The sequence below is a fragment of the Gymnogyps californianus genome, chromosome 1 (assembly GCF_018139145.2).
Source record: "Gymnogyps californianus isolate 813 chromosome 1, ASM1813914v2, whole genome shotgun sequence".
NCBI lineage: Eukaryota > Metazoa > Chordata > Aves > Accipitriformes > Cathartidae > Gymnogyps > Gymnogyps californianus.
The window spans coordinates 122,915,215-122,942,312 of NC_059471.1; the positions used below are offsets into that span (position 1 = coordinate 122,915,215).

General features: G+C 42.0%; 1 protein-coding gene across 2 annotated transcripts in view; it reads right to left on the bottom strand.

Moving 5' to 3' along the window:
• ALCAM (activated leukocyte cell adhesion molecule) overlaps positions 1 to 23,093 on the bottom strand; it is a 124,939-nt gene extending 101,846 nt beyond the window's left edge. For both annotated transcript variants that reach the window (XM_050909536.1, XM_050909545.1), the window contains exon 1: positions 22,755 to 23,093. In XM_050909536.1, coding sequence (XP_050765493.1) covers positions 22,755 to 22,857 — 103 coding nt within the window. In that variant the 5' untranslated portion in view covers positions 22,858 to 23,093. The remainder of the gene's footprint in view (positions 1 to 22,754) is intronic.
• Between the last annotated feature and the right edge of the window lie 4,005 nt (positions 23,094 to 27,098).

Here is a 27,098-nt window from a genome sequence, read left to right on the forward strand (position 1 = left end):
CTGAAGGGCAAAACTAAAACAAATGCTCACAAGAACACAAGAGCAAAGTATTGCTATCAATCTTACACAAACGTACCAAGCTTTCATAGTCACCAAGACATTTTCTTGAATGTATTAGAGTAGGCTATTCTGCTCTAAGCACTAAAAAAACTAAAAGGAGAGCTTTCATGCCAGACTGGAAGAGACAGAAACAATTGTACTAATTTATAATTTGGAGTAATTTTGCATGTACAATATACCAGTACAGAACTTCACTAGTTTAATGTTTTGTTTTAATAGAGAAGTTACACATGCAACACACAAAGTGGATATTGGGCTACAGTGATCTCAGCAGCGGAGTTGCCACCGTATAACAGGATAGAATTAGTTCACCAGCATTAGAAATTCTCAGGGACTTCCCTGTTTATTTAGCATGCTTAATAATAATAATAAATAATAAATACAAAGAGCCCCCACTATTTGCAATGGTGAAACTTAACTGACTTGTTTGCATGAGTTATTCCACTGTGAGGATTCACACTGCTACAAAAATTAAATACTTTCTAAGATCAGCAGAAGAAATTAAGACAAAGATAAGCTCTTACTGGGACTTAAAAAAACCAAAGCAAGCAAGCAAAACCTCAGCAGGAAAGTTGATTTGATTTCATTTGACAGAAGCTATACATCACCTAACTTCCACTAAGGACACTACTGCCTACAATAAACAAGCCCTGCAATTTGACATCAAAGTAGTTTTGAAAGAACAGTACATTCCATGAGGAAACCATTATTTTTCTTCACTTCCTGAAGTTTTACAATGACTACCAAAGGGACATGCGAGACTTTAGTCTTAGTCAAATAAAAATCTTAGAAAAAAAAAAATCCTATTTTACTGATACAGACAACTTAATTGGAAGAGCTGCTAAAGTGACCTTCCAAGTGATGAGGTGTAATTAGGATGCTCCACTTTCGCAGCATGTAAATGAATTAAAGCAAGAGAAGGTACTGGACAGCCTCCTTAGTGCTTAAAACACCCAAAGGTGTTTTTGAAACCGTCTGTGAAGGGACATATAGTCCATCTTGGAAAAAATTCTCTTAAGGGGACAATTGAAGAGCACACAATTAGCTGGAAACTGTGCATCCTGAGAGCAGCCTAATGTGCCTCTTCATTACCTTGCCTGATGAGGCAACGCTGTAAGAGAACTGTACTGAAACAGGGGAATAAGACAACAAGATTGTCAGGGACTGGGAGGGGAGAAAGGGAAGGGAGGAGAAGAAAGGGAAAAAAAAAAAAAACTAGTCAGGCATCAGTTTCCTTGAACTGCAGAAAGGAGCAAAAAGTCTGAAGCACAGGTATGCTTTTAAGGATAGGTGTCTTCAAAGCAGCAGGTCCAACTTTGGCAACAAGTCACTCGGTAGGAGGAAAAAAGGCTCAGGATGTCCAGAGACAGACCATGCAGAAACCATTGCTGTGCTTCATCAAGTTCCAATTCAAAACATCATCTAACTTGTATTTTCAACATAAAAATGCAAATAGCAACAGTAAACTGTAAGTAGTATCAGGCATGCAGGAATAAGTCACACACTATATGAAAATATAGTGATCAGGAGTCCACTCATACCACTATGTTTTCTCCCCTCCTTAAAATGTTTGTACGGTAATAGACAGAGGATAGTTTCATTAATATGGCAAGAACACATCCGCTCCATCAAAGGCTGTGGAGGTACTAGATGAAGAGCACAATAAAAGAAGACAGTTTCTTTGTACGTATGTCTTGCTATTAGCATACAAAAAAACCAGCTCAAACATATTCTTATCCCACATAAAACTACCCATTGGACAACAGCAGGTATAGTGAAATTGATGACCTTTGTAATGGCCCTGCCTCCCTCCCCAGGCATTTAGGTACATTATTCTTAGCAGGAAAAAACCTCTAGATGAAACTAAATTTCTTCTCCTCCAGTCATCTTCTTGCAATAGATCCCTATTACACATCTACAGGTAGCTGACACTACTCCTATACAGATAAATCAAAAAGAAATCATCTTCAACCGGCTTTTGATTTTACTAATTAGGCAAATGGATCAGAAAGTTCAACAATAACACAGAGATTAGCGGATAAATTTCTATGGTATAACTTACTACTTTTTTACCTCACGGTTCCAACTTGTCTTTCTACAATCACATCAAAACTACTTCACCATGACTCAAAAAGTGACCTTACACTGAACGAAAATTTAAAAATTAAAATAATATCTGCATTTCCGTTATGCTTACTTATAACACATTGGGGCTTTTAAGTGTAGAATAGGTTTCCTTCCCCTACCAAGATGATTTTTGTTCCAATTGCATCTTCTTTCTTTATATCTATATCTATTCCAAACTTATTGTAATGGCAATGACCTGGAAATTGAGTCAAACTGTTAACATTAGACCATAACCACATTTTTCTTGCTAACTAGTTAGTTAGTTTCTTTGGTTTTAATATTCTGAGAAAGGTAGGTATACCTGTGTCTATTTCATAAACCTATGGAGAAATTAAAGACTATGAGAAGAAACAAAACTCAAGAAAAAACCCTACGTTTTTTAATGCCTGTTAGAACATTAATGTCAAAGAAGTGGAAAGCTTGGAAAAAATATATAAATCAGCAACCAGAGTGTTTTTTATTGAATTGTCCTTTTAAGGTGCATGACTGCCTTCCTAAGCAGTTTAGCTGGCCATTCAGTTGTTTGCAAAGCATCTTTCATCACTCCTTCCCATACAAGTTACCCTGCATCCCAAAGGGAGGACAAGAAAAGGTGGCATCTGCAGAAGTACATGTTAATCTGTAGGCATTAGTTTATGAAATTCTCTCGTAGAGCTTGCTTTCCTTGCATTTGAACTTGTACAGCTTTTGAGGAATAAAGCAAAACAAGGAATTTGCATGTAGTTACATTAGAGAGTTTAAAACACCTTCAGTCAGCATGCCTAAACCCACATTAAAGGTCTTAAAAAAAATTTTCTATGTTTCCTTAGTGAGACAAAAAAATGGAGATGGCAGAGTGTTTGGATCATCATCTCTGTTGTATTGCTCTCTTCTACTCTGTATTCTGAAAAAAATGAATTGCCAACAAAATGCTTTATGTCATTGATTTTTAAATTAAAAAAATACTTTCATACTGATCATCAGGAGAAATTTATAATGAAAAATGGGCTTTAATAATATTCACTACACATAGAATCACAAGGGTTTATTGGTAATAAAGGCCTTAATTACAGACTCAATTATTGATAGACATAAATGAAGTACAGTTATATCATTTTTATAAGCTGTGCAAAATATAAACTAGAAAGCAAAGAAACCATTCCTGGGCTTTATTGCCTAATGCTAGTATGAGATTTTTTTTTTTAATTTATGAAAAAGTTCTACAACAGCCCTCATTCCCTCCGCTTTTCTTTTCCTTCACCTTTCACTTAGCTTTTCCATCTCCATCCAATTTGTCCTTTCATCCAGTAACAGAGTCCTTCACAGGCTCCTTAATTTCCTTCATTCTGCCATTTTAGATGATGACAGATATGACATTTAGACTTAACTTCCGTCGAGTTTTCTACCTGGCCGGAAGCGAGCCAGCCGGTTACTGCTCCCCCAGCCCACCTTGTAGCAGCACTGCTTCAGGTGCAGCAGCAGCATTTGCTAGTGGGACAACCCCACCTGGCCAGGACGAGGAGGAGGTGGTGGTGCTGAACTGCAGTAAAATCCAAAAGCCTCCTCTCATCTCTACAAAGGGCAGAGCTGACTCTTATGCCCTCCTCCTGTCAACACAGGACTTTGAGAGAGTCTTGTAAGTCTCCGACCACTTCTGTATAGCTCACGCACCTCTGAGCTGATGTTCCACAAGGCAGCAACAAAACTAGAAGGAAAATTGCCTCATTGACAATGCAGCTGTGCAGCACCTCCATAAATCAACTCCTAGCACAGCCTTACACTCACACAGCTACCATCTGGCCTGGTTTCAGCTAGGATAGAGTTAATTTTCTTCCTAGTAGCTGGCATAGTGCAGCATTTTGGATTTAGTAGGAAAATAATGTTGATAACACACTGATGTTTTCAGCTGTTGCTAAGTAGTGTTTATACTAAGTCAAGGATTTTTCAGCTTCTCATGCCCAGCCAGCAAGAAGGCTGGAGGGGCACAAGAAGTTGGGAGGGGACACAGCCAGGACAGCTGACCGAAACTGGCCAAAGGAGTATTCCATACCATGTGACGTCATGCCCGGTATATAAACTGGGGGGAGTCGGCCACGAGGGGCAGATTGCCGCTTGGGAACTAACTGGGCATCGGTTGGCGAGTGGTGAGCAACTGCATTGTGCATCACTTGTTTTGTATATTCTAATTCTTTTAGTATTACTATTGTCATATTATTATTAGTAGTATCATCATTATTTTTCCTTCCTTTCTGTCCTATTAGACTGTCTAACTCAACCCACGAGGTTGGTGGGTTTTTTTTCTGATTCTCTCCCCCATCCCACTGGGTGGTGGGAGTGAGCGAGCGGCTGCATGGTGCTGAGTTGCTGGCTGGAGTTAAACCACGACACCATCTTACCACACCGGAGTGCTGTACTCATTCAAGGATCCCTGCACAGCCCCAGGCAGCACTTAGCACCCCAGAAAACCCCTGTCAGAAGAAACTTGCCCTACCCTATAATCCACGGCTCACCAAAGAGTTTGTTAAACTATCTATGTGATCTGGATTCGCTGGCATAATTTGTGCAGAAAGTTGGGGTAACTTGAGAAGATTTGCGTGACCTTGGAGAACAGAGAAAACAGCCCCACTAAATATAGATATTGAAACCTGAATAAGAATCAAGCCAGTCAGGCTAGCAGAGGTTGCTATTCTTAGCATTGCTTCCAGTTAAATAAAGATTTCTGGGTAAATAAAGATATCAAGTGTACCTAGAAAATACTTCCATTTTCACTGCTGCTGCGATCTGCAGCTGGCAGTCGAGTTTCCCAGTGAGGACCTGGGAAGCAAAAAACAACAAGAAAATTCTGTAAGTTTAGAATGACTGATCATTGCCACAGAGATTCAAATAAATGTTATTCATCACTTTTAAAAACAGAGGAGCAGTCAGACCACTAAGTCAGTTAAAAAAAAAAGGTCATACTGAGACAGAAAACGCAGTTAACAAGAGCCTGACTAGTTCCAATGAAATGCTCTTTAAAAACAGGAGGTCAAAATACACTGTGATTCAGAAACTAACTGGTCTATAAAAGCTAGCCTTGAACAAGAAATAACAGTTGTAGTAAATAACTATAAAATTAACATAGACCAAGAATTTTTTTTCTTAATTAAAAGAAAATTAAAAATGAGCAAAACCTCAATAGATACAGTAAGCAGTTTCAGTAAAGTTTACAGTGCTCATGGAGAAATAAATAAAAACATTAAAAAAAAAAAAAGAGGTACAAGACCACCAGTTTCAAAGATTAGTTTTACCCTAAGCAAAATAACTGAGAAATACAAACAAATCAAATATCCTACTGGTAAATAATGCCTGCCCTTGTGGTCTAGCTAGCAGAGCAACTTGATCCAACCATTTCTGATAGCTGCAGTTTCAGATATTAGGAACTTTAAAAAGCTGAGGATTACATTGCACACAAGATCTTTTTTAAAAAATACTTCAGTGAAAGAAGCTATGCAGAGGTGTGCAACTCTGACAGGATATGCTGCCATCCAGCAGAAAAGCAATAGAAACAAAGCCTGCAGAAGCCTCCAGAAATACAATCATAGAAGAGAGTCAATAAGCAAACAACGATGCTAGAACATTTGAACAAAAATAAAGGAGTGTTTGATAGGAAGGTACTTCAAGAACAAGAACATGAAAGCTTGTGTATGAACAGCAAACGCCGGCTTGAATGGGCTAGTAGGACCAGAAGATTGGCAATTTTCTGGCACAATGCATTCATAGCCTGTCACCAGCAACAAATAACTTCTGCACTCAAAGAATTTTGGATCCTTGCTGAGAAAGTCAGAGGAAAATAGAAATAAAAAAAAGAAGAAAGTTATCCTTCGTTACTATCCCCCTTATCTGTAAATTCTGACCGATGATTTGGATAAACTAACCACGCAGGGACGCAAACCTCCTTTAAACTCACAAAGCTGAAAGTAACCTATGCTTACAAGTGAAAAAAAAAAAGTGTTTGACTAACGAGAAAGTATACATCATCATCTTTGTCATGGGATGAATGCAAATTGTGCTTAGAAATTGAAGGGCTTGATCCTCATCTTTCACAAGCCAGTTTAAAAGACTTCAGGGAAGAGAAACATTTCTCCCTCATCCCCCTAAAATGCAGTGTGTAGAAATACACTGAGATAATGTGTATGCATTTACTGAAAATTATTACAGCTTCTAACCTTTGCTAACAAGTTCCAGGGCTAGGTAATTGATTATAAAAATGCAACTGCATTTACCATTTGCTAACTTCTGATAAGCAGAGCTATATAATTGATTCTTGCTTTCAGTATGCATCCAATTGCACTGATATGAAAGCCTGTATGTGAAACATTGATATTTTATCTAACTGTTCATCGGTTTCACTGCCTACTTTCCCTCTACGAATGAAGACTGAACTAAAATCGCCACAAAAAAAACACTGACTACTTCAGTGTATTTGGTGTTATTACTGGGTAAATGACCCAAGACAAAATGAGACACAAGGTTATCAGAAGTTACTACTTTTCTGGGAGGGAATCCAGGAGTCAGGAGCAATCATTAGTCATTGTCCCACAAGTCTCCCAAGCAGATCTGTGTCACAGAAATCTGGCAAATCTCATAATCCTGTGTTTCTCCTGGCACTGCCACTGGAGAGAGCACCCAGCACTCCAGCAGGACCAAAAGGGAATGGGCATACTACTTCCACAGCTCTGAAGATACAGATATATGTCCACCTCCCCACCACCTTTCAATGACTTTCTCAGAAGACACACAAAAAACACTCCAGCCTTTATTTCTTCCACTTATTCACTTAAAAGTTTTCTGCTTTCCCTTCTCATTTCTTCTTGTTTCAACTTCTGTTCTCATTTTTCTCCATGTGGTTATGGAAAAATAAAAGCAACAACTCCTTTAACACATTTCCTCTACTAAACATCAGCAACAGTGAGACTCCACCCGTTCTCTGTTTTCTCCTTCAACACCTGCAAAAGGACTATAATCTCTGAGGCTTAGTTTGGTAGACAAATTCTGATTAATTAGATGTATCAGAATAGTCTGCTAATATAAACACAGCTCACATCAGCATGTGTATTCCTGCCAGCATAACAAACAATTCTCCCTCCTCCTTCCTCTCCCTTGCTTTGCTTTTGACAGTGCAGTCTGCTCACGTAACTGCATCCATGCTAGCGCCTGGGCTAGTATCAAAGCATCAGGGAAACATATTCTTGAGCAATGTGATCCTCCAATAAAATACTCCCTTTAAAGTCTGTAAGATAATTAACCCTGACTATTCTACCTGATACTTCATCTGATGTGTTTCCTCTCTAGATCTTCACTAAAAAAACCAAACCTTGTGTTTAATGACCCACAGGGAGAAAAGAGCATCCTTCTCTCCTTTACATAGTCTCCTGCTGGCCTAGAGCACAAAGCTCTCCACATGGTCACTTACACAAATAGGTCAAGACAAAGGACTTTGAATCCTCATCGTGTTCACTTCTGATGGACTCTGAATTCCTTCACAATTTACAGCTGATCACTTTTCTCCATGCCTTAATTACTCCCAGACTGAGAAATTCTGCAATCAAACAACTCTGAGGTGTTGTTTGAGACGACAGATGAGTCTGTGATTAAAAGATGCATGTTGTCATGCTATTATAGGCATGGTTAGAGCAAGGCAAAAAAAAAAAAAAATTGTTTAACCCCGTTCAGTTCTTCACTCCAATTCTTTCTTTAGTCTGAGCACAAGTTCAAGTAGAAAGCACCATGCCTAAAAATCAATCTTGCACTGACGTGCCTGTCCGCTGCAAAGAGAACAGGGCACATGCTGGTGTTTAACAACTCCCACTTTCTCCCAGTAAACTTTCTATAGGTCTTGCTTCCCACCACGATTTTATGCACTGAGCTAAGATTTTACAGGTTTCCACTTATGTCAAGACCATATTTTAACGGTGTAAGTCTCTTGTAGTTAGTTGTGGTGATCCTTCCTTCACTTAAATTTTACAGTCCTCCAGTCTGATGAAAATGGATTTCCAGGAGTTGGAACAACCTAAATTGTCATTATTCACAATAATTTAACAAAATATGCTTCACTGAAAGTTAATATTGAAAAAAATACAAGCTCAAATTAAAGCTATTCTGGAAGTTTATTTTAAATAGCAATAACAATAAAGCACTACAATATCTTGTTGAAAAGTGGGACACAAACAACACATGAATGGGACCATAACTGAGTTAGTCTGCACTGCAAAATAAACAAGTAATCATCACAGGATTTGATCGCCATGCATTTAAACATATCCTAATCTCAAAACTAATAAGAAGGCATAACTATAAAAATAGATCTCTCATGTTAAGTCTCATAAAAGTCTCAAAATTGCAAATCTGCTCTAAAGGATTTCCTCACATTTTAATTAACAATCATAAAAATATTGTGATGAGATAATCTCAATTTATACAGAAGCATTTTTTCCATTTAAAATTATACTCAAGAAAGCTTAGTAAGCTGCATATTCCCTGCTGACAGGCACAAAAAAAAGATATCCTTTCTCATATATTATATTTTATATACGGAAAAACCATGTGTGTGCAATTTAAAAACGGAGGCTTAAAGAGTCAGCCGAAGAGGTGAACTTGCATCATACTCGGGAAGACTGAACTAGATCATCCCCCTACCTAAACTGTTTCTCTGCGAGCCGTGCTAGCCAGACATCCTCTGCAAGCAGCAGAAAGATGCTACAACTCACAGACAGCATCCAGCATCCTAACAGCCTCTACGCCATCACTTACAGCTTATCGTGTCCTCCTGGACCCCCTCTGTAGGGATCCTGCCACCTCTAGCCTAAAAATTAGGTCCTTAAGAATATATTTAAATACTTGAATAATTTCAAAGCTGGATGTTCAAACACATGCTGGATCATGGCTCAAAACTACTGCGTTAGCTTAATTTCTGGATTTTGTGACTTAGCACAATTGCTGTTGTAGGTTTACAATGTATGTCAGCTACCACAGTTTGATGCTCCTCACCTCAGTCATAGACACAGCATGAAAAGGCTCAGACTAGAAAAATGGTTGACAGTTGCAATTTCAGCAGCAGTGGGTCATACAGCTGTATTTATTACAGCGTTCATATTAAACAACTAATGTTACATTTCTTTGGAATTGGTAAAAACGCATTGTAAGAATATGGGCTGCTTGCTTCGTGCCAGAGATGAGAGTTTCTTGACCATCTTGAATGACCACAGCGTAAGGTGCACATTACTCCAGAGAACATCTGATGGCTCAACAGGACAGACCCGGACATTTAGGTCACCCAGTGATTATGCTCAGCATACAACACCCTTTCCCTGACACATTACCTCATACACCAAGCCTCTTACGAGGACTAGAAGGAAACATTCAGGGGTTTTTCCCCCCCAAAAAAGACCATTAGCATGAATAGCTTTTCAGGTTATCTGTACTGACCCAAGAATGGAGAGAGGAGGCTGTCCAGAAAGGGCACAGTCCAGGTGGTCGCCCTACAAGCACAGGCCATATAAGCCCAGGGTAGGAGCACTTGAGCTTTGAGAAATCCCTGTGGGGAAGCAGATGTCTTCTCAAGGCAGGAAATAACACTAAATTGTATGGATGACAAGAGGGGAACGTGAAGAGCTGATGTGGTGTGGCAGTACATGGTCTTGACCAAGGGGGATGGCCTGCTAATTACAGCAGGTGAAAGGAAAGGGAGGAGGCAGACTAACTGCCAAACCCAGGAGAGCACATGGTGATACAGACAGGGAAAAGCAGGCACTGCTTATCTTGAAATTGGGTTTTCCCCTGCTCTCTGGTCTCTTTTCTACCTGCTTCTGCTCCTGTCCCTCAAAATACTGTTATCAAGGGTTCACCTTAACCCCGCCATTTTCCAGAAAGCTTTCTGTTCTCCCTCCGCAACTTACTTTCACTTGCAAGCAAAAATTCAGCTGCCCTTTCTGTGCAGCTGACCCACCTCCTCCATCCAGATTTCTGCCTCCACAGGCCTGCCGGCCACACAAGGGAAAGAGGCAGCACACACTGGCTCTGCACAGCTGTGGCCAGGGCCCTCGGTGTCCTTCTTCCTACTGCCACCTGCCTGCTCTCTACCATTAACGCCACCTCCCACTACCTCTTCAGCGGCAGTGGATGTGACAAGCCAGATCCAAAAGCTGGGTTCCCCTCAGGTTCAGCTGACTGTTCTCTGGAAGCTCACACCCACGAGATGTGCAAGTCTCACACATGCTAGCTACAGCTCCTCCTGGCCATCAAAATGGCTACCCCTCCTGTCCAGGCAGCATCCTTCTACAGGCCTTCCCAAATGACATTTCATCCTTCCCAGTCTCTGTTGCAAAGACCCCTTTCCATGATTTTGCCATATTATTTCTTTTCACAGGCTTTAGGGATATACCTAGTTTAACATGCTGGAAGTAAGCTATTTGCCTTTTATTGGTGTATGCCACTCCCTGCAGAGATGTTGATATGACTCTTTGGCCAGATCATCAGTTACTGACAGCAAACTTCTCTTTCAGCTAGTTCATATGTGCTCCAGTCAAAAACATTTGCTTACAGAGCAGTGGGAGAAAACTGAACTTTTAAGTATAAAACCAATCCATCTTCCTTTTCACATTAACGCACCCTGTCAAAGACTCAAACTGCTGCTCCTGCAATTCTAAATACTCTAGCTTTCCTTAATTGTTCTCACCTCTAAAGCCTTCACTCTCCAAAACCTACAGATCATAGGGACATATACTAGTCAAATGACACAGTGAAGTTTAGCAAACAATATGCTAGCAAAAAATATTTTCTATTTCTCAGCCTGAAATGTTCCCAAATATCTTTTCATGTTCAAGTGCAGTTTATAAATAAAAAATGCCTCTATATGTTATTTTGTTTTCTTTAAACCAAAGATCTTACACTTCTTTTTTCCTTAAACATCAGATGCTAAAAGAATAAAAATCAGTGGGTAAGAATTTCAGTATTCCATTTCTGTATCTTTCTCCCTTCCCTATGATCTTGGAAAGACAAGTTCAGACTCCTCTCCAAATAAAATGGCAGAAAAGCAACAGCTCTTTCAGTGTGAATCTGCATGCCAACTCACTTCACAAAATTTTAAGCCTCCACTCATGTGTCATCAGTAGAAGAGATCACACCTGGTAATATACCAAATACAGCACCTAGAAGGCATAGTTAAAGCCCACCCAAGGGCTCAGTCCCAGGGCTAAATCATGCAGCCACTGATGCTCCTCAGCTGCAGCAGTAGCTGCTGGTGCTGGCTGACACTGCCAGGCTGCCTTGGGAGTCCTAAACACTCTGTCTAGTCCTTTCCCGCAACAGAGGGAAGAAATACTGTCTCAAAGGAATCACGGCTCCTGCTCCAAGTGCTGGCAAGAGTTGGACCTCCCTGAGCTTTCTGACCTGGACACTTGCGGTTCTGGTTCGGATCACACAGTGATTCCCACCCTCTGAGCCTTGCAGGGCAAAGTTTGACACACTGACACAGAGCGTGCTCTTTAACATACAATTCATCTGGTACATCTGCAAATACAATTTGCACAAGGTTAAGCATTGCAGACTCACAAACAGTGTGTTGGCAATAGCAACTACCAAGGATGTGCATCCATTGCAGAAGTAGCCCATATAAAATTTTCTAGCCTTGCAGTTGCAACTGAAGTATAACCAAACAGCCAAAGGCCGCAAAGCGTTCACTATGTTTGAAGTGTAGCTCAAGCAAATGCCACAATGCCACAAGAGACACAAAACTCAAATCACTGGAGTACCAGAGTTTAGGTTAGACCACTCAAATCCTCTTAAATGAAATGCATGCTGTGGTACTTCCACCCCGGCTTAACAGCCCAGGAGTCCTGACATGTCTAAAGGAAAAGTAGCTCTCCCAAGCCACTGTCAGTCCCAATTCACAACAGTTTCCTTCTGTCTACAAACATCACTGTTTGAAAAGCCTGGCATACAGTGCCACTTACTCCAGAGACCATTGATCCCTTTCCTCTTTCATTAGATGATATTAAAAAAAAAAAAAAACAAACAAAAAACCAACCAAACAAAAAAACCCCAACCCTCAACCCACATCCAGTCCTCAGTCTTCCCTGAGCAGAGGGAATCAAAGAAACTCTCTGGGTTTTTTTTCCTTTAAAGTTGCCATTGAGGAAGATAATGGGAAACTGCTGAGCCAAGAATTTTATTAGCAGATGGAAGATTTAGGTCTTAACCTCACACCTGGAATTAATGCAAGCCTGGATAAAACTTTTCTTTTTCTAGTACCTGTCCTTCCCTCCTTTCCTAAAGATAGAGTAATGGTCTGCCTTTAAAGAAAGAAAAGAAAAAAAAACACAAAACAACAAAACCCACCAAAAACCCCACAAAAAAACCCCCATCCAGACTTTATGAAAACTTTTAGCAAGAAAAAGATTTTCATTGCAATTCTCCTCTTAAAGTGTCTATTACCATTTTCAATTAACAGGGTCCCTCAAATTTTATGTAGAGTCACAGTGTTTACCACACTGTCACAGAACTTCCAGACTATGAGCCACCGACCTCCTTCTGTGGTTATGAAAAAAGTAACAAATATTTATTCTACTGCATGAGGAGAGCCTCCTCACAAGGAGTCAGGGTCCCCAGCACACTCAGCATGCTCTGCTCTCATACTTACATGAAAATCTTCTCAGAACAATCATTGCTGTTTAGAGATGACGACACCTCGAAGGAACACTAGCAACCAGTCGAAAAGCAAGAAAATGCAAGCTATTTATGAGGCTTTTGTGAATTAGAATCCACACCTAAGACAAGGCACCCCACCATACCAAGAGGGCTATGTTTTCATATATACTTATGCAAAACTTCCAAGTGTGAAACTTATACATGGCCCGCAGAAGGAACCATATATAAAACTTTATCAATAATTCACTTCAAGAAACAGTTTAAAAGCACTACTTCTGCCCAGAAAAATTAACAAGCTTTTGGGCTGAACCATCAACTTCAGTCTTCAAAACTACTCCCACATCTAATAAAACTGGACTGTGAATTCCAGCTAAAAACAATTCACCTGCCTCTCCTCCTCCGGGTGCGGATATCACCCCTCACAACACCCTGCTTCTTTCTGGATAAAGCTTCTGGCAGCTCACACTCACCCATTCAGCATGAAACACACTGCGTTATTCATTCCTCTATGCCCTGTGCTGCTGATGTAACGGAAAGAGCCAAAGATGGCGAGCATACCGAGTACGCTGAAGCCCGTTCTTCCTTATCACTGCTGTACTTGCAGATGGACATAATGATTAAAAAGTGACCCACAGAGTGCTTTGCACACCATTCAGAGCAGGAGAAAAAAAATGGGACGCCCCTAAAGTAAGCAGATACCTTTCTGCAGCAGTTCAGAGGCTAAGCAAGTCCCAGCAAACGGAGGGAATTTCTCATGCTTGGGAGGAATACAGACCCTTCCCCTCTTACATAGTGGAAAGGAAGCGGCCACCATGGACACTACAGGTGACCACCATTACAGAGAGTTTCTGACCTCTGGCTCTTGAGCTGCATGCTGTCCAAGAGTAACTGCAAAGCTGGCCTTGCCAACCCGTGCTGCCATGGTGGCTGCAGCAGTGCTCCAAGTCCCTGTCTGTGGGACGATGACAGCCAGCAGGCTCTGCAGAACCTAACACTGCCAGCATGCCCCAACACCCAGCTACATCCCAATTCCCATGACAAGACCTCTAAAAAACCACAGCTCTCATTCCCCCCGCTCCTATCCCTTTGGCTCTCAGGCAGACATGATACATCTCTTATGGCCCTCTGATATACCAACATTTTGATATATAGGCCAGAAAGTTTGCCTTCCCTGGTCCTATAGCAGCTTCCTTGTGGCTGCAGACACCAAGGGCTTATGGGTTTTTTGAGATAAGGAAAGAACCTTCTTTCCAACAAAGCAGGCATACACTACATTAAGATGCACAGAAGATGCCAAATAAATTCCGTGAATCTAAACTAAAAAATGGTTAACCTGCTTCTTCTACATCCATGGTTATCACCTTTGCCACATGCCACTTATTTTCCACTATCTCAAAGGCTTTAGACTCCTACCCCTGCTGCCCCCAGAAGCTGTGCAGAAGTTTTGGATTTACACTGCAGGGTACTTAAAAGTGATAAGCAACGACAAGAAATGACCTGCAGATACAACTGAGTCTGGATGAAATACCAGAACCTGACCCTTACCAAACCTGCAGGTGAACTTTCAGAAGCCCCACTCCGACATCAGAGATTCACGTAGACACTTACGAATTTGCTGCTGTGGGGCACCATACATTAACTGGGGTTAAGCCTTTAGGGTAAAGGTTATACTAGTGACTTAAACTTCAAAGCTAAGACAGAACCTGTTGCATCATTCAACAGTAGTGTGATGAGCAAGGTCAAACTGAACTGTGGAACAGTTACCCCTCCAAAAGGCCAAGCCCTGTTACAGAAGCCATGTCAAGAGCTAAACTACTAGCACAAAACATTTTCTGGAAGTTTGAAATATTTAACAAAAAACCCACACTTATATTGGCAACAAAGACGCAAAATGTAACCTTATGCAATGTGAAGTCACTGTCATAATTTGCTTATATATTGGTGACTGTTTCAAACTGTAGGACTATCTGCACAGCAAGCTCTGCATTACTAAGAGTTCTTATCCGTGCAGAAACACAATAGTAAGAAACACAATTCACTCACATAAACAGGAAGCTGGTGGGACATTCATAATGCTGACTTCCTTATTGCTTCTGTGTGTAGGTAGGGTTCAAGATTAGCAGTAAGTTGTGCAGTAGTTTGAGAACTGAGAAGTAATGTTAAACAAACTTGACAAAAATCTCAGTCATGAATTAAAGTTGGAAAAATTATCCCCTTACTAACCTCTCAAGCTGTCAACTGTAAGAAGCAAATGTTTTCTTGATTTACGTCACCAGTTGTCAGGACACCACTTTGTTGGTAGTGTCAGAAACTTTCAACTTCCCCAATTTGAGGAAGCAAATCCCATAATGCTGTGTCAATGACTGAATTTTAAGATAATACTTACCCTATCATCTTCTCTATATGCAAACACTTGTTATCAACTTGATGTGCAGTATCAAGAATGAAGGAATCGATTCAGAATCCTTCTCTCTTCTGAAGTTACACGGCTACACTGAAGTTGCCCAAATCCTGCCTAAATATTCTGTTCTTCATCCTTCTTCTATTCCATGTATGGCTTTATAGGCAAAGGCCATTAAGTTCATCTCTGCTTTCCAAAACAGCTAGAATAAGCCAACAAACAACCATGATTTTATCTGGATGAGTCACAGAACTCATTTTGCTAAATGCATGCTGGTTTCTACATTTCATGAAAAAAAATTACATGCCAAAATGGAGTAATACCTAATACTCTAGATAATCAATAGCAAAATAATTCAGAAACTGCAAGTAAAGAACCACGTCGCACAAATCACATTAAAACTTCACACTTGCATTCAACTGTCCATTTTTAAGCCCAGTTCAAACTGAATATTCTCTGTAAGCTACCCAGTTACAGAACTTTACGTGAACATTTACCATTCCACCCCACAGTGGGTGGAAACTGCATCAACCCTCTCTTGTCTTTCTAAAATATGAGCCTTAGCAATTCTTCCTCGCCAGCATGATAAACTCACTCAACAGCGAGTTCTTGAAAATAAGTTGTTCCACTTTCTAAAGAAAATGCCAAAACCTCACATTAAAAAAAAGCCAACAAAAACCTGAAATATGTCAGTCATATAAAATGCCACATTTAACTCTAGCTGTATACAAGCTAGATCTATTTTGTTATCCAATATCTATGGTTATTTTCCCTAGTTAAATTGAAAAGTTAGGAAAAAATATGCAACTTCTGCAGCAAGTCAAATGATAAATGGCATTTGTGCAGGATTTGTCTGATTGAAGAATAATGCTGAGTTCATTACAAGTTTACTTGAAGGCGACTCGATTTAAAGGATTTTTTTTTTTTTTTTTAGAAGGGACTGGTTCTTAATGGGGCTTCATAATTAGTGTCAAAATAGTCTGATGAGAAATACCATTTTAAAAAGGAAAGGATCCAAGAAAAATAGGTTTGGAAAGGATCCAAGAAAAATAAGTCCTAGGTTTGCAGAACAGTTATGAGCTTTCTGTATGTAGCTGTTTCTGTATTAGAAACACAGAATGCATTAAAAGCATACCAGCACATACCTAAGCTGGCTTTCTTTTACAATAGCCCAGAATCCAGACTCTGTTTACAGAACGGCATACATATTCCATTTTTCCTTTATGATCCTAGAAGAACTTACTGAAAGAATCGCTTTTGTTAAATAAAGGTCCTACTTCATCTTATTGGAAGCGTTCTACCTTTCTCCTGCCACAACCGTCTATTTAGTGCAATCATTCCCTTATCCTGTTTGTACCCTATTTCATGCAACATCACTCTTGGCCCACTTCATCCCTGGAAAGTACCCTCTTTTTATTCTAATTCTTTTTGAGTTTCTCCATGAAGCCCCCTCCCCAACAAGGAAAGGTCATTTAAAAACCTGATTCTGTAACACGCCCATTTAAAACAGACACAATGCCTTGCTGCAAAAGAGAAGTATCTCTAATTGAGTCATCTTTTGGGGTTTGCCTATGATGTGATTCGGATTTGTCCTTCCTTCTCCTTCATGCAACAGGAAGCCTGTGATGAAAGTAAGATGCTTTCAGAAACAAAGCCTGGCACCACAGAACACTGAAGAGACAAAGACTTTTAACATAACTTTCAAGCTGGAGCCAGAGGTCTGGGAAAAGCAGAGACGCACTGCTTCTAACAGTAAGGTAGCGGAGCTCCCTCTATTGAATTAGCTGCCAACATCTCTTCAAGTTTAAAAGATGCCAACTATGGTCAGAATCAATGTTCTGTTAAAAAAAACAAAGCTTTCCAGGCCAGACAGCTGGGACGCACCCATCAGGTACACTGTATGAGAGCACTAGCCAAGGGCAGGGGACAGCCACTGCACAGAGCTTCTGACATGCCACAATGTCACCAACCTGCCAGGGCTTCAGCCCTGGGGACTTCTGTTGTCCGTGAGACCTGAGGAGATGTTTAAAATTTGACTGCTGTTTGAGCGCTTTCCCTCAGGAGCAAAATTGCTGTGACCAATACCCATGTTTAACGATGCCAGGAGGTGCTACAGATGGGGGTGCCACAGCACAAAACACAATGCACAAATGTGGTTCAAGCATTTTAAGTTTTTCTTCACAATGAGGGGTTAACTATACAGAGTACAACTTAATTGAAAACAGATGATATGGATATATAGACTGCTGAAACACTCATTAAATCACCGAATGCACTTTCTGCTTGTTATCAAGGGAACAGCTTAGTATTTCCATTGCTATTGAAAGCACTTCAAATGCTTTCTAACCAAACGTTACAGAACTGTTCTAACCCCTGATAACCTCTAAAAATCATACCCTAAAGCTGCAGGCGCTCTCTCTCTCTCTCTCTCCACTGTTTTATCACTTTCTCCCGTTTTTTACCTCCCAGAAGAGGCATATTTCTTATCAAGAACAAAAATACCAGTTCAGTAAAAGCAGCAGTTGTTTTAATAAGTAAATATTTATTTGCCTTTCTGGAGACCTATATGCATGATAAGAAAAGCAATTTGATCTTAAGCCAGGCAGATATTCCTCAAAGAGCCACCACTTTGGAGCAGCAGATTAACATCCACTGGTGTAGGACTAACTGCGATTCAACCCGTCCTCAATAAAACACACTGGGGAAGAAGAAAACCAAAACAAAACCAGAAAAGAAAAAAGGAAGAAACTTGATCCGATCACTGCCAGTAGTGGATTATCAGCATACTAGTTGTACTGCAATCTCCTCTCTAAAAGATGAGATTCATTTTCAAGCGTATTAAAGACAGGAATGTACAGCCTCCTTTAATATTCATCCTGCTCTTATTAAAGAAAAGATACCAAGATAAAGAATGTGTAGGTCAAAGCCTTGTCTTCAGGGAAGATAAGGCTCAACAATTTCAAATCAAGGGGAGTTGTTAATATTCAGTTTTTCCTGGAAAAAATCACGTTCTGCTCAAGTCAATTCTAATTATCACCCTACAGCATTTACAGTTCTTGAAGAGTCTCTCATTTGAGCATCAGTGCATGGAAGCGTAACTATTTTTCTTGAAAGCAGAGGAACTTGAGAGAAATCAGCACATTGCAACAGGTCCTCAATTCTCTTACAAGTGTGGCCTTGCAGTTTACATGCATTTTCTAATAAAAAAATTATTGTATTACCAGAGGAATAAGCTATACACTAGCCAACCACTGAAGATTATGTTTTTTAGATACGGTAGTATCTCTCAAAAACCAATACGTGAAGTCTAGCCCTGTATCAGAGTTTGCAGAACTAAACAAGACCATACCAAAAAACCATACTGTTAATGATGTGAAAAAACAGTTTCCACAATCAGCATGGTAGTATAAAAAAACCCCAAAACTCCCACATGTGAAACAGCAGTGGAACAAGCAGCGCAGACCAGACCTTGAGCCAGCTTATCTGCGATCGTCATGCTTATGGTCATATAGCGCAGGTCACAAAAAGCAGAAACTGAATATTGATCATCTAGTGTTAGGAGATCCAATTACAAATTATAGCTCCTACAAAGTTAGCACATTCAGTCTCTCAAGTGTTAATAGGCTCAGAGTATATGCAGGTAGGCCCAGCTCCTCTGTAGCCAGTTTCCTGTTCAGCAATCTGCTTTTGTTTCACTCAACCAGTCCAAAACCGCTTTGACAAAAATTACTCTCCAGAAAGTCCGTGTGGTAGGAACCTAAGCAAAGCTCATGGTGGTGTGATGCGGTATGACCAGCCAACACATTAAAGCTATTGCCACTCCAGTAATGCTTGGTTTTATATTAGGTCCTTATGCACCATATGTAATCAGATACGATGTCATGGAAATCTGCAGTGAGCACTCTTACAGCTTAAGACTACAAACCACACCACAGAAGTAGCGTATTTGTAAGAAAACAGAGAAGATAGATTTATCCTGATCACACAGACGTAATTTGCATTATGTAAAACACTTAATGCTATTTTCTTTATTTTCCCCTTCATGTGTCATCTTGCATAAATATTTAGAGCTTCTTTTCCCCAAAACTTTCTGCTGGAAATAAGCCAACAAATAGCTTAACTTCTACTACAAAGACAGCTGAAACTATTTACCCTGGGATTGCATATTAGCATTCTAGGTTACTTTCAGGAAGGAGAATGGATGGTACCGTAAGGAAAGGTATTACTCTTACACAGGTTGGAAAGTGGAAATAAGATATCTTGGAATTAAAGGTGACTTACGACAGAGATATTTATTTCATGAACATAACAACATATATTTTCTCCAGTAAAAATCAATGGGCTGAAATTTCAGAGATTTACAGACCTGGATGATTTCTGTTGTTGCCCTCTGCCTTACGCGAAGTGCAAGAAACCCAACAGAGGAGGGGAGAGCACAAGAAGAAAAATAATTTATGTTGAGAATCTTTTCTAGCATATTCACACCAAAAGAAAAAAAAAAAAAAAGAATTTTTAAACATATCAAACACTTCCCAAAGCAAACAATTTAACAACCTTTATAGCTCACTTAAAAATGAGTCTGGCTTTACCACCTGTGTATTGGACCACAGACACATAGCATATCGAAACATATATACATGGTGCAGACGTTTCCTGACTTCAGTTTCAGAAAACTCACGTGAGCTTCAGATCTTAATATAGAAAACCAGTTTCCCTAGATCAATGTCACACCAGATATACCAGGAAAAAAAAAAAAAAATGTAGTCAGGAGTGAGAACACACAGTGTCATGTGAATGAGAAGACTATACACTACAGTCTCACTACCCTTACGCAATACAGTAATATGTAACAAGTCTCTAGTAATAAAACATAGTATGAGAGACTCCAAGCTTCATAGTCATAATTCACCAGAAAGCAGGGGGAGGGGGAAGCTTTACAAAGGCCATGATTAGCTCCTGATTAAGAGCTGACTTTCTTTTCACATACAGTCATTTCCTCTAGAAAAGCACAGGATTTTAATTGGTGTTCTCATTTAGTCTGACCTAGAGTTAGTCTCCTAGTACCAAACGTGGACTTGGACACCCTCCTTTTTTTTTTTTTTTTAAATGGGTATCTTCCTAGGAAGTTTATTCTGTGAAGAAAGAAACTCAAAATTTCTCATGAGGATCCCCAGTCAGCTTGAATATTGCTGGGGAGATCTACACCTGACGCGCATCCACTTTTAATAGCTTATCAATTCCTTTCCATATGCAAACCTGAAATGGAACTCCTAAAAGCCAAGCACCATGATAGCGTATACATCCAGAATTTGTTGTAGATAATAGCAAATTCACTATCATCTAAAATAGCTGAGATGATAGCAAGGAGAAAGAAATGTGACATCTACAGTAATATCAAGACCTTTTTATAGATATTTTTATATTTAAGCATCTTTTATACTCCTCAGAATAAACAGAGAATTAGAGGCTTAAATCTTATATTAGGCTTTCCAGGCATTTTCAGTACTGCAGGGAAAGTTTCTAAGCTGAGGTGGGGCTGGGTTCTCCCCATACGCATTTGCTTACACAGCCTGAGCTTCTTTCTCCTTGAGGGGGCAAGGAAGAAATGAAGAGCAGAAAGAACTAGGTAAGTGGTTTGACCTCCAACCTATTTAGATCATAGGTGGTCAAGTCCCATCTTTTTATACACCTCCATCAACACAACCCTTGAGATAAACTATTTTATGGTTTCACATTTCCTTCAATGGGAAAAGGTAGACAGTCACACAATCAGCGAGATCATTTTGTATTTACTGGGATAAATCTCTCTACGGGGGCCAAGTCTTCCTTCTGAGAAGCTGAGGTGCTTATCTCTCTGGATACTCCACACGCCTTTAAGATTTCATAAAATAAACAATCTTTCCTGAAGACTTTCTCTACATCACAGACACCAGTATCCTTTGTAACCTCTGCCACTGAGACTGCTATTTTTTATGTCCTACAGTGATTATACACTGTATTTGGCAAAGCAAAAGCCCAGCAGAACAGCCTGACATATTGCTTATGGTTCCAACATTGCTTTTGGTTCTGTTTGGAGCATTTTTACTATTCTAATTGAAATTAAAGCTTCGGCAGCCTTACTTTATTGCTGTAGCTCATCTTCTACTTAACTAGAGCTTGTACAAAATAAACATAAATGCACCCAGTGAGAAAGGTCTGCTCTTATCTTTCGTTTCGATGAGAACATACTACCTGTAAATGGTTAACTGGAGAGCACGTAATAACCAAGGCAGAGGCCAGGAATGAAAAACCACCAACTCCAACACTTCTGCAAACCCTTCACTGTTGCAAAGGCAGGCACGTAAAGGCAAAGCCATCTCTTAAAGCAATACAAAATGTTACCACAGGCTGACGCTCTTTCTACAAGAATAATGAGATGGTCTCCGCGTTGAATGCGGAACTCCTCACCTCACAGCTTTTCCCTCAGACTTCACTTTCACGCTCAATATTTACAAAATAAAGCCTACAAACACCTCATGGCCAAAATATTCCCAGAACAATTAGGGTATTTAGCACTCCCTGCGCCTTCCCACTTCCCTAACGCCTCGAGAGTGCTTTTACGGGGCGGGGGGGGGAGGCAGAGAGAAGTTACCCACGCGAACCCGATCCGCCGGAGCAGCCTCATCCCACGCAGCGCTGCCACCACGCGCGGGACCCACGCCGCCCCAGCCGGCTGCCCGCCCACGGGGAGGCCGACAGCGGGGCAGCTCCCTGCCGCGTCCCGCCCGCGCCCGGCTGCCTGCCGGGCGGCATCACGCCGACGGCGCTCCCCGGGCACCCACCCTCCGGCCAGCGCTTGTCCCCCAGCAGCGCGAAAGCGGCGGGCAGCCGTCGGCCCGCGGGCAGCCGGGCACGGCCACGGCCACGGGCGGCACTGAAGGCGGAGAGGGGAGAAGCGGCCGAACCGCCGAAGTTGGAGGCGGCTCGCTGTGGAGACGTGCCGCTCCGCCTGGAAGTGAAACGGGCGCCGCGCCGAGCCCCGGCTCCCCCTCCCGCGGGGGCAGCGCCCGCCGCCCCTGCTCGCCCGCTGCCCGCGGCCGGTGACAACGCCCCGGAGGGACCCCACCGCCGCTTCCCATGGGGAAAGGCGAGGCCGCCACCTCTCGGCCCCCCTCACCGCTGGGGCAGCTCCTGCCTCCCCCTCAGGAGAGGCGGCATCAGCCCGCCCCGGGGGCCGGCGGCGGGGGCAGGAGGGGACCAGCCCCCGCCCGCTCCCGCCGAGGCGAACCGGGATGCGGAGGGCACCAACGGCCGGGAGCGACCCCCGGCGCACGGTCACGCAGAGACCCCGCGGTAGGTGTCGGGGCGCCCCGGAGAAGGGAGCGCGGGCGGGCGGGCGGCCCCGCCGGCAACAGCGAGCCGCGGGCGGGCACCGCCACCTGCGGCCCCGGCCTCCCCTCCGCCAAGTTACGCGCGGCCGGGACGGCGCGGTCGCGGTTGCCCCTTCCCGCGGGCGGGCGCTCACCTGGCGGCAGGCAGAGGGCTGCGAGCAGGAGGCAGAGCAGGGACGGCGGCAGCGGGCGGCGGCGGCAGGAGGCGCAGGCGGCGGCGGCTGGGGGCTCCATCATCCCGCCTGCCCGCGGCGGGACCGGGAGGCAGCGGCGGAGCGGGGCGGCGCGCCCGCGGGGGCTCTTCCCTCTCGCAGCGGAGCGGGGCGGCGACTTCTCCCCCTCCGAGGCCGGGAGGCGGCGGCGGCAGCTATCCCCCGGCGGCGGGAGGAACGGCAACTTCCCGGGCGCGGGCGGCGGGGCGGCTGCTCTCCCTCTCGGCGCGCAGCGAGGAGCGACTCCGCACCGGAGCAGGTGGCGGCTTCCCTCTGGCAGCCGAGCGGCGCTCCAGGACTGAGAGCTGCGGCGGGAGAGGCGGAGCCGGGCGGCGGCGGCGGCAGCGGCAGCGCTGGCCCGGCCCCCCGGTGCCCCCGCCCCCGCCGTCCCGGCACACGGCGCGCAGGCAGCGGGGCGGGGGAAGACCCGCGGGCAGCCCGAGCCGCCGCCCCGCCGGGCTGCAGCCGCCCTTGCCGCCGGGGACGCGGCCCCCCGCCTGGCCAGGGGATGTGCCGCGGCCCCCCGCCTGGCCGGGGGATGTGCCGCTGCCCCGGGGCCCGCTGGGCGACGGGCGGCGCCGTGAAAGCGGGGGGCCGCGGAGAGGGGGCCTGGGCGGCGGGGCTGGCGGGCATGCGGGGCAAGCCGAGCCCCTCCTTTGCATCTGCTCGGGGCGTGGGCTTCTCCTCTGGTTCTGTGCTCCGGATGCGCCTTGGATGCCAGTATTTCAAATCAAAAGCTAAAAAACCCCCTAGTAATAACAGTGCCGGTGTGTGTTTAGAAACGTGATGGGTCCTGTGTTATCCTCTCCCTAGTGAAAATGAAAAAAAGAATCACAGATAATAACAATCAGATTAATGTGATTTAACTAACTTAGCAGAGGACTGGGTAAAGGGAAGGGAAAGGCGCTCACAACACTTCGTTGCATGAAGAAATGTGCTGAAGGGCAAAGGAGGGATCATTCAGCACTTCTGGAAGTCGGCTGCCCTAAAGGTCATCAGAAAGATTCCTCATCAAAGTAACGTAATCCAGAAACAGTGCTTTCATGCACAGTGCTTTATTCTCCTCCTGTTTCGGTCTGAGTAAGCAGTGCTGTTTCACAGAGAGGAAAATGAGCACCCTGAAGTCACACAGCAAGTTTCTCCGCTAAAAGTACAGTGTGATCAACATGTAGCCCACACTGTCATATGAAGTAAGCCTGATGTCCAAAATCTAAAAATATGAATAATGCACATCATGTGGTCTCTCCAGAGGGACTTTCTAGTAGTGAAATCCGAAGTGTCAAGTGCTTTATCTTGCTTCACCATGTGATGATGTGAATTCTTAGATGGGAACTTCCCCAAAACTCCTGGAAATCAAAGACAAATTTAACCAGTCAGTTCTGCAAACATATTTGCTATTTTCAAAACAATTTTCATGATGACTAACAACTAAGAACCCTTAAACATCACCATGATACAGAGTAGGTTTAGAATAGCACAGCCTGTGTATTTTTTTCCTCATGTACTGCACTTGTTTTCTGTAAAGTGGGGTAAGGATATTTCACTTTTAGAACTTTAAGTCCAAAGCATTGTCTTCAATTCAAAACATCCTTCAGTTCTTCCACGTTATTATTATTATCCTTCTTACTGTGTAAGCCATGCTATGCAATCAATTTTAAAAATATTTTACTTTCTAAGCATACTGCTCAGCAGAGCTCTGACATCCTTTGTTTTCTCAGCAGATTTCTCTTTATGGTCATATTACTGAGCAGATTAAAAAAAAATACTACTTTTAAGATCAATGATCTTTTTGTCTTCATGTTGAGGCCAATTAATATTTTCCATTCAGTGCTTTTTTTCTTGCGTGTTTAAAAGCAGTAGAGTACTCATTAGTAGGGATATTTAGTATTTTTATTGCTGTAGAGCCTGGAGACGCCCTCAAAATTTGAGAGAGGCATTGTGTAGAATTGCATTGAGATGACCACCTAATCCAGTTCAAAGTTGTAGTCCTTCTATGTTTTTTAAGTTCTAGTGCTTTTAATAGTATGTGCTGGTTTTGCAACAACTTGGGCTCCATTACAAATTAAGGGCCTTATCCTGCCTTCTTTATTGATAGTGGGATTGTGGCTGGGAGAAAAGACAGAAAAGTCAAACTCTAAAAATTATCTGAATGCAAACAAACATAGAAGAGGAAAGGGCTTATAGGCCAGAAGTCACTGGTGCTCTTAGTATATGTTCTATTTTAAACATGGCAATGGCGAGATCAATTTGTATAACTACAAATACATGGTTAGCTGGTTTAGGCAATTAAATAATGCCCGAGCACCTTGTTTTTAAAGCAGATGATTAACTCTTCCCTCATTTGCATTAAAATAATGAATAGTATATATTTTCTGTCAGTGGGAGCGGGGATGAGGAAGTCTTGGTGAATGTTGCAAATAATTTCCAATGGCATGGTGCAGAGCCTAAAAGGCGAGCTATAGAGCCATACATTTCAAACAGGCAAAACATACAGAGTCATTTTACAATTTATGCTTAAGATAGTATTCAGATCTTTTGCTCTCAGATCAATACTGAATGTATTGTTTACAGTGTGTAAGAAATATGAGAAATGCGGAAGATTACATTAAGGACATAATACTTAAATCAGAAGTATGATTTATTTAGGGTTTCCCTCACTCCTTTGTCATTTCTCTTCAAAGCTGTTTCTACCTTTCACTTGAAAGGAGCTCTTTGAATTCTGAGTAAATAGAAAACATCTTAAACTCAGATTAGTCAAATGTTTTGATAACTTTACAGGAATTTAAATGTGATTAGAAATTGTCAAGATAATTATTAAAGGTATCTTTATATGCTATGTCATTTCAACTGTCCTCGATTCTGAGATTTGTAATTAATTCCTTTAATGTCTATTGGGTTGACAGAATATAGATTTGGTTTTTTACAGATTATTTTCTTGGGCCATGCTCCTCTTCCCATTGAAGTTAATGGGAGTATGAGTGAGTCACTGATCTGTTGGGAAAGCAGCAACTGCCTGGCTTTAAAGTCCAAAATAAACATTTATTTTGAAGAAGTTAAAACACTTACTAGTACAAAAAAAATTCTGTAGAAAATAACTCTGTGTTTGAAAAGCACTAATAATAAAAGAAAAATCTTTGATAAATGCTTAATCCTATCAAACCATACATTTTCTATTTATGTGATGAAGTGGATTAAAAGTGTAATCCATTAATGATGGTTGTGCATCATAACAAAGAGTTTTTAAACTGAAATATCATTTCCCATTTACAACAGATGCATAAAATAGTTACTTTGGAAGCAAATTTCTAGCAAGAATAGTAGAGAATACTGTTGAATAGAGCACTGCTCAACACTCCTGGTAATTTAATCCATTGTTAATAGTGAGTGAATAAGCTTTAGTCTTGGAGGATAGTTAATATTATGTCAATGAAACTTTGCAGGCTGTTTTGGCTCAGCATTCAGAAGTACAGTCTGCAAAATGGAAGCCTTCTGTTGTTGAAACTGCCCTTGAATTATGAGACAACTATTGAATGCAACATCCAGCCTTGTATTTCTGTAACTCTGGTTCTGTTAGTTTAGCTGGAGACTGTTAAGTTAAAGGTGTTAATTCAGAAGATACCTACGTAGGTATAGATTCTTGTAATTTCTACTGATACTCATTGCAACATTATCTAACACCAAGGATTAAGCATGAATGTAATCTATACTGCCGGTTACAACATTGCTGAAGGAATGGTTAGTGAATCATCTGGGATTTGGGCCATATTTTTATGACAATTGGGAAATCCACAAGGTGCTTCCTGCTCCCTTAGGCACCTGAATACCTTTAAACACCAGGCTCAGCAAATCTGAGCCAAAGCACATTGAAGTCAAGCAGAGTCTTTTGCTGACTTTGCTTGATTAAGGTACAAGCCGTGGTAGAAGATTACTCATGTTTGTCAGGAATTATTTTGCATTGCTCAGTATCGGCACATGAGCATAACTGGTAGCAAAGTCTTTCTGAATTAGATCAACTGTGTATGGTGGAGTGTCTCTACGTTGTAAAGTATTTCAAACAGAACATGCAGGACACATACAAAATGGTCAAAAAACAGACTTGGTCTAAAAATGAACTGAAGCAAAGAAGAAAGCCTACTTCCTGGGGTTTCTGCAGCTATCTGCAGATTTGGCTGTCTCTGATCTAAGTAAATGAGACGCACATATCTGGAATAAATTAAAAAACCCCAACAAATTGCAGTGGAAGAATACCTGGAAACTGCGTTTCCA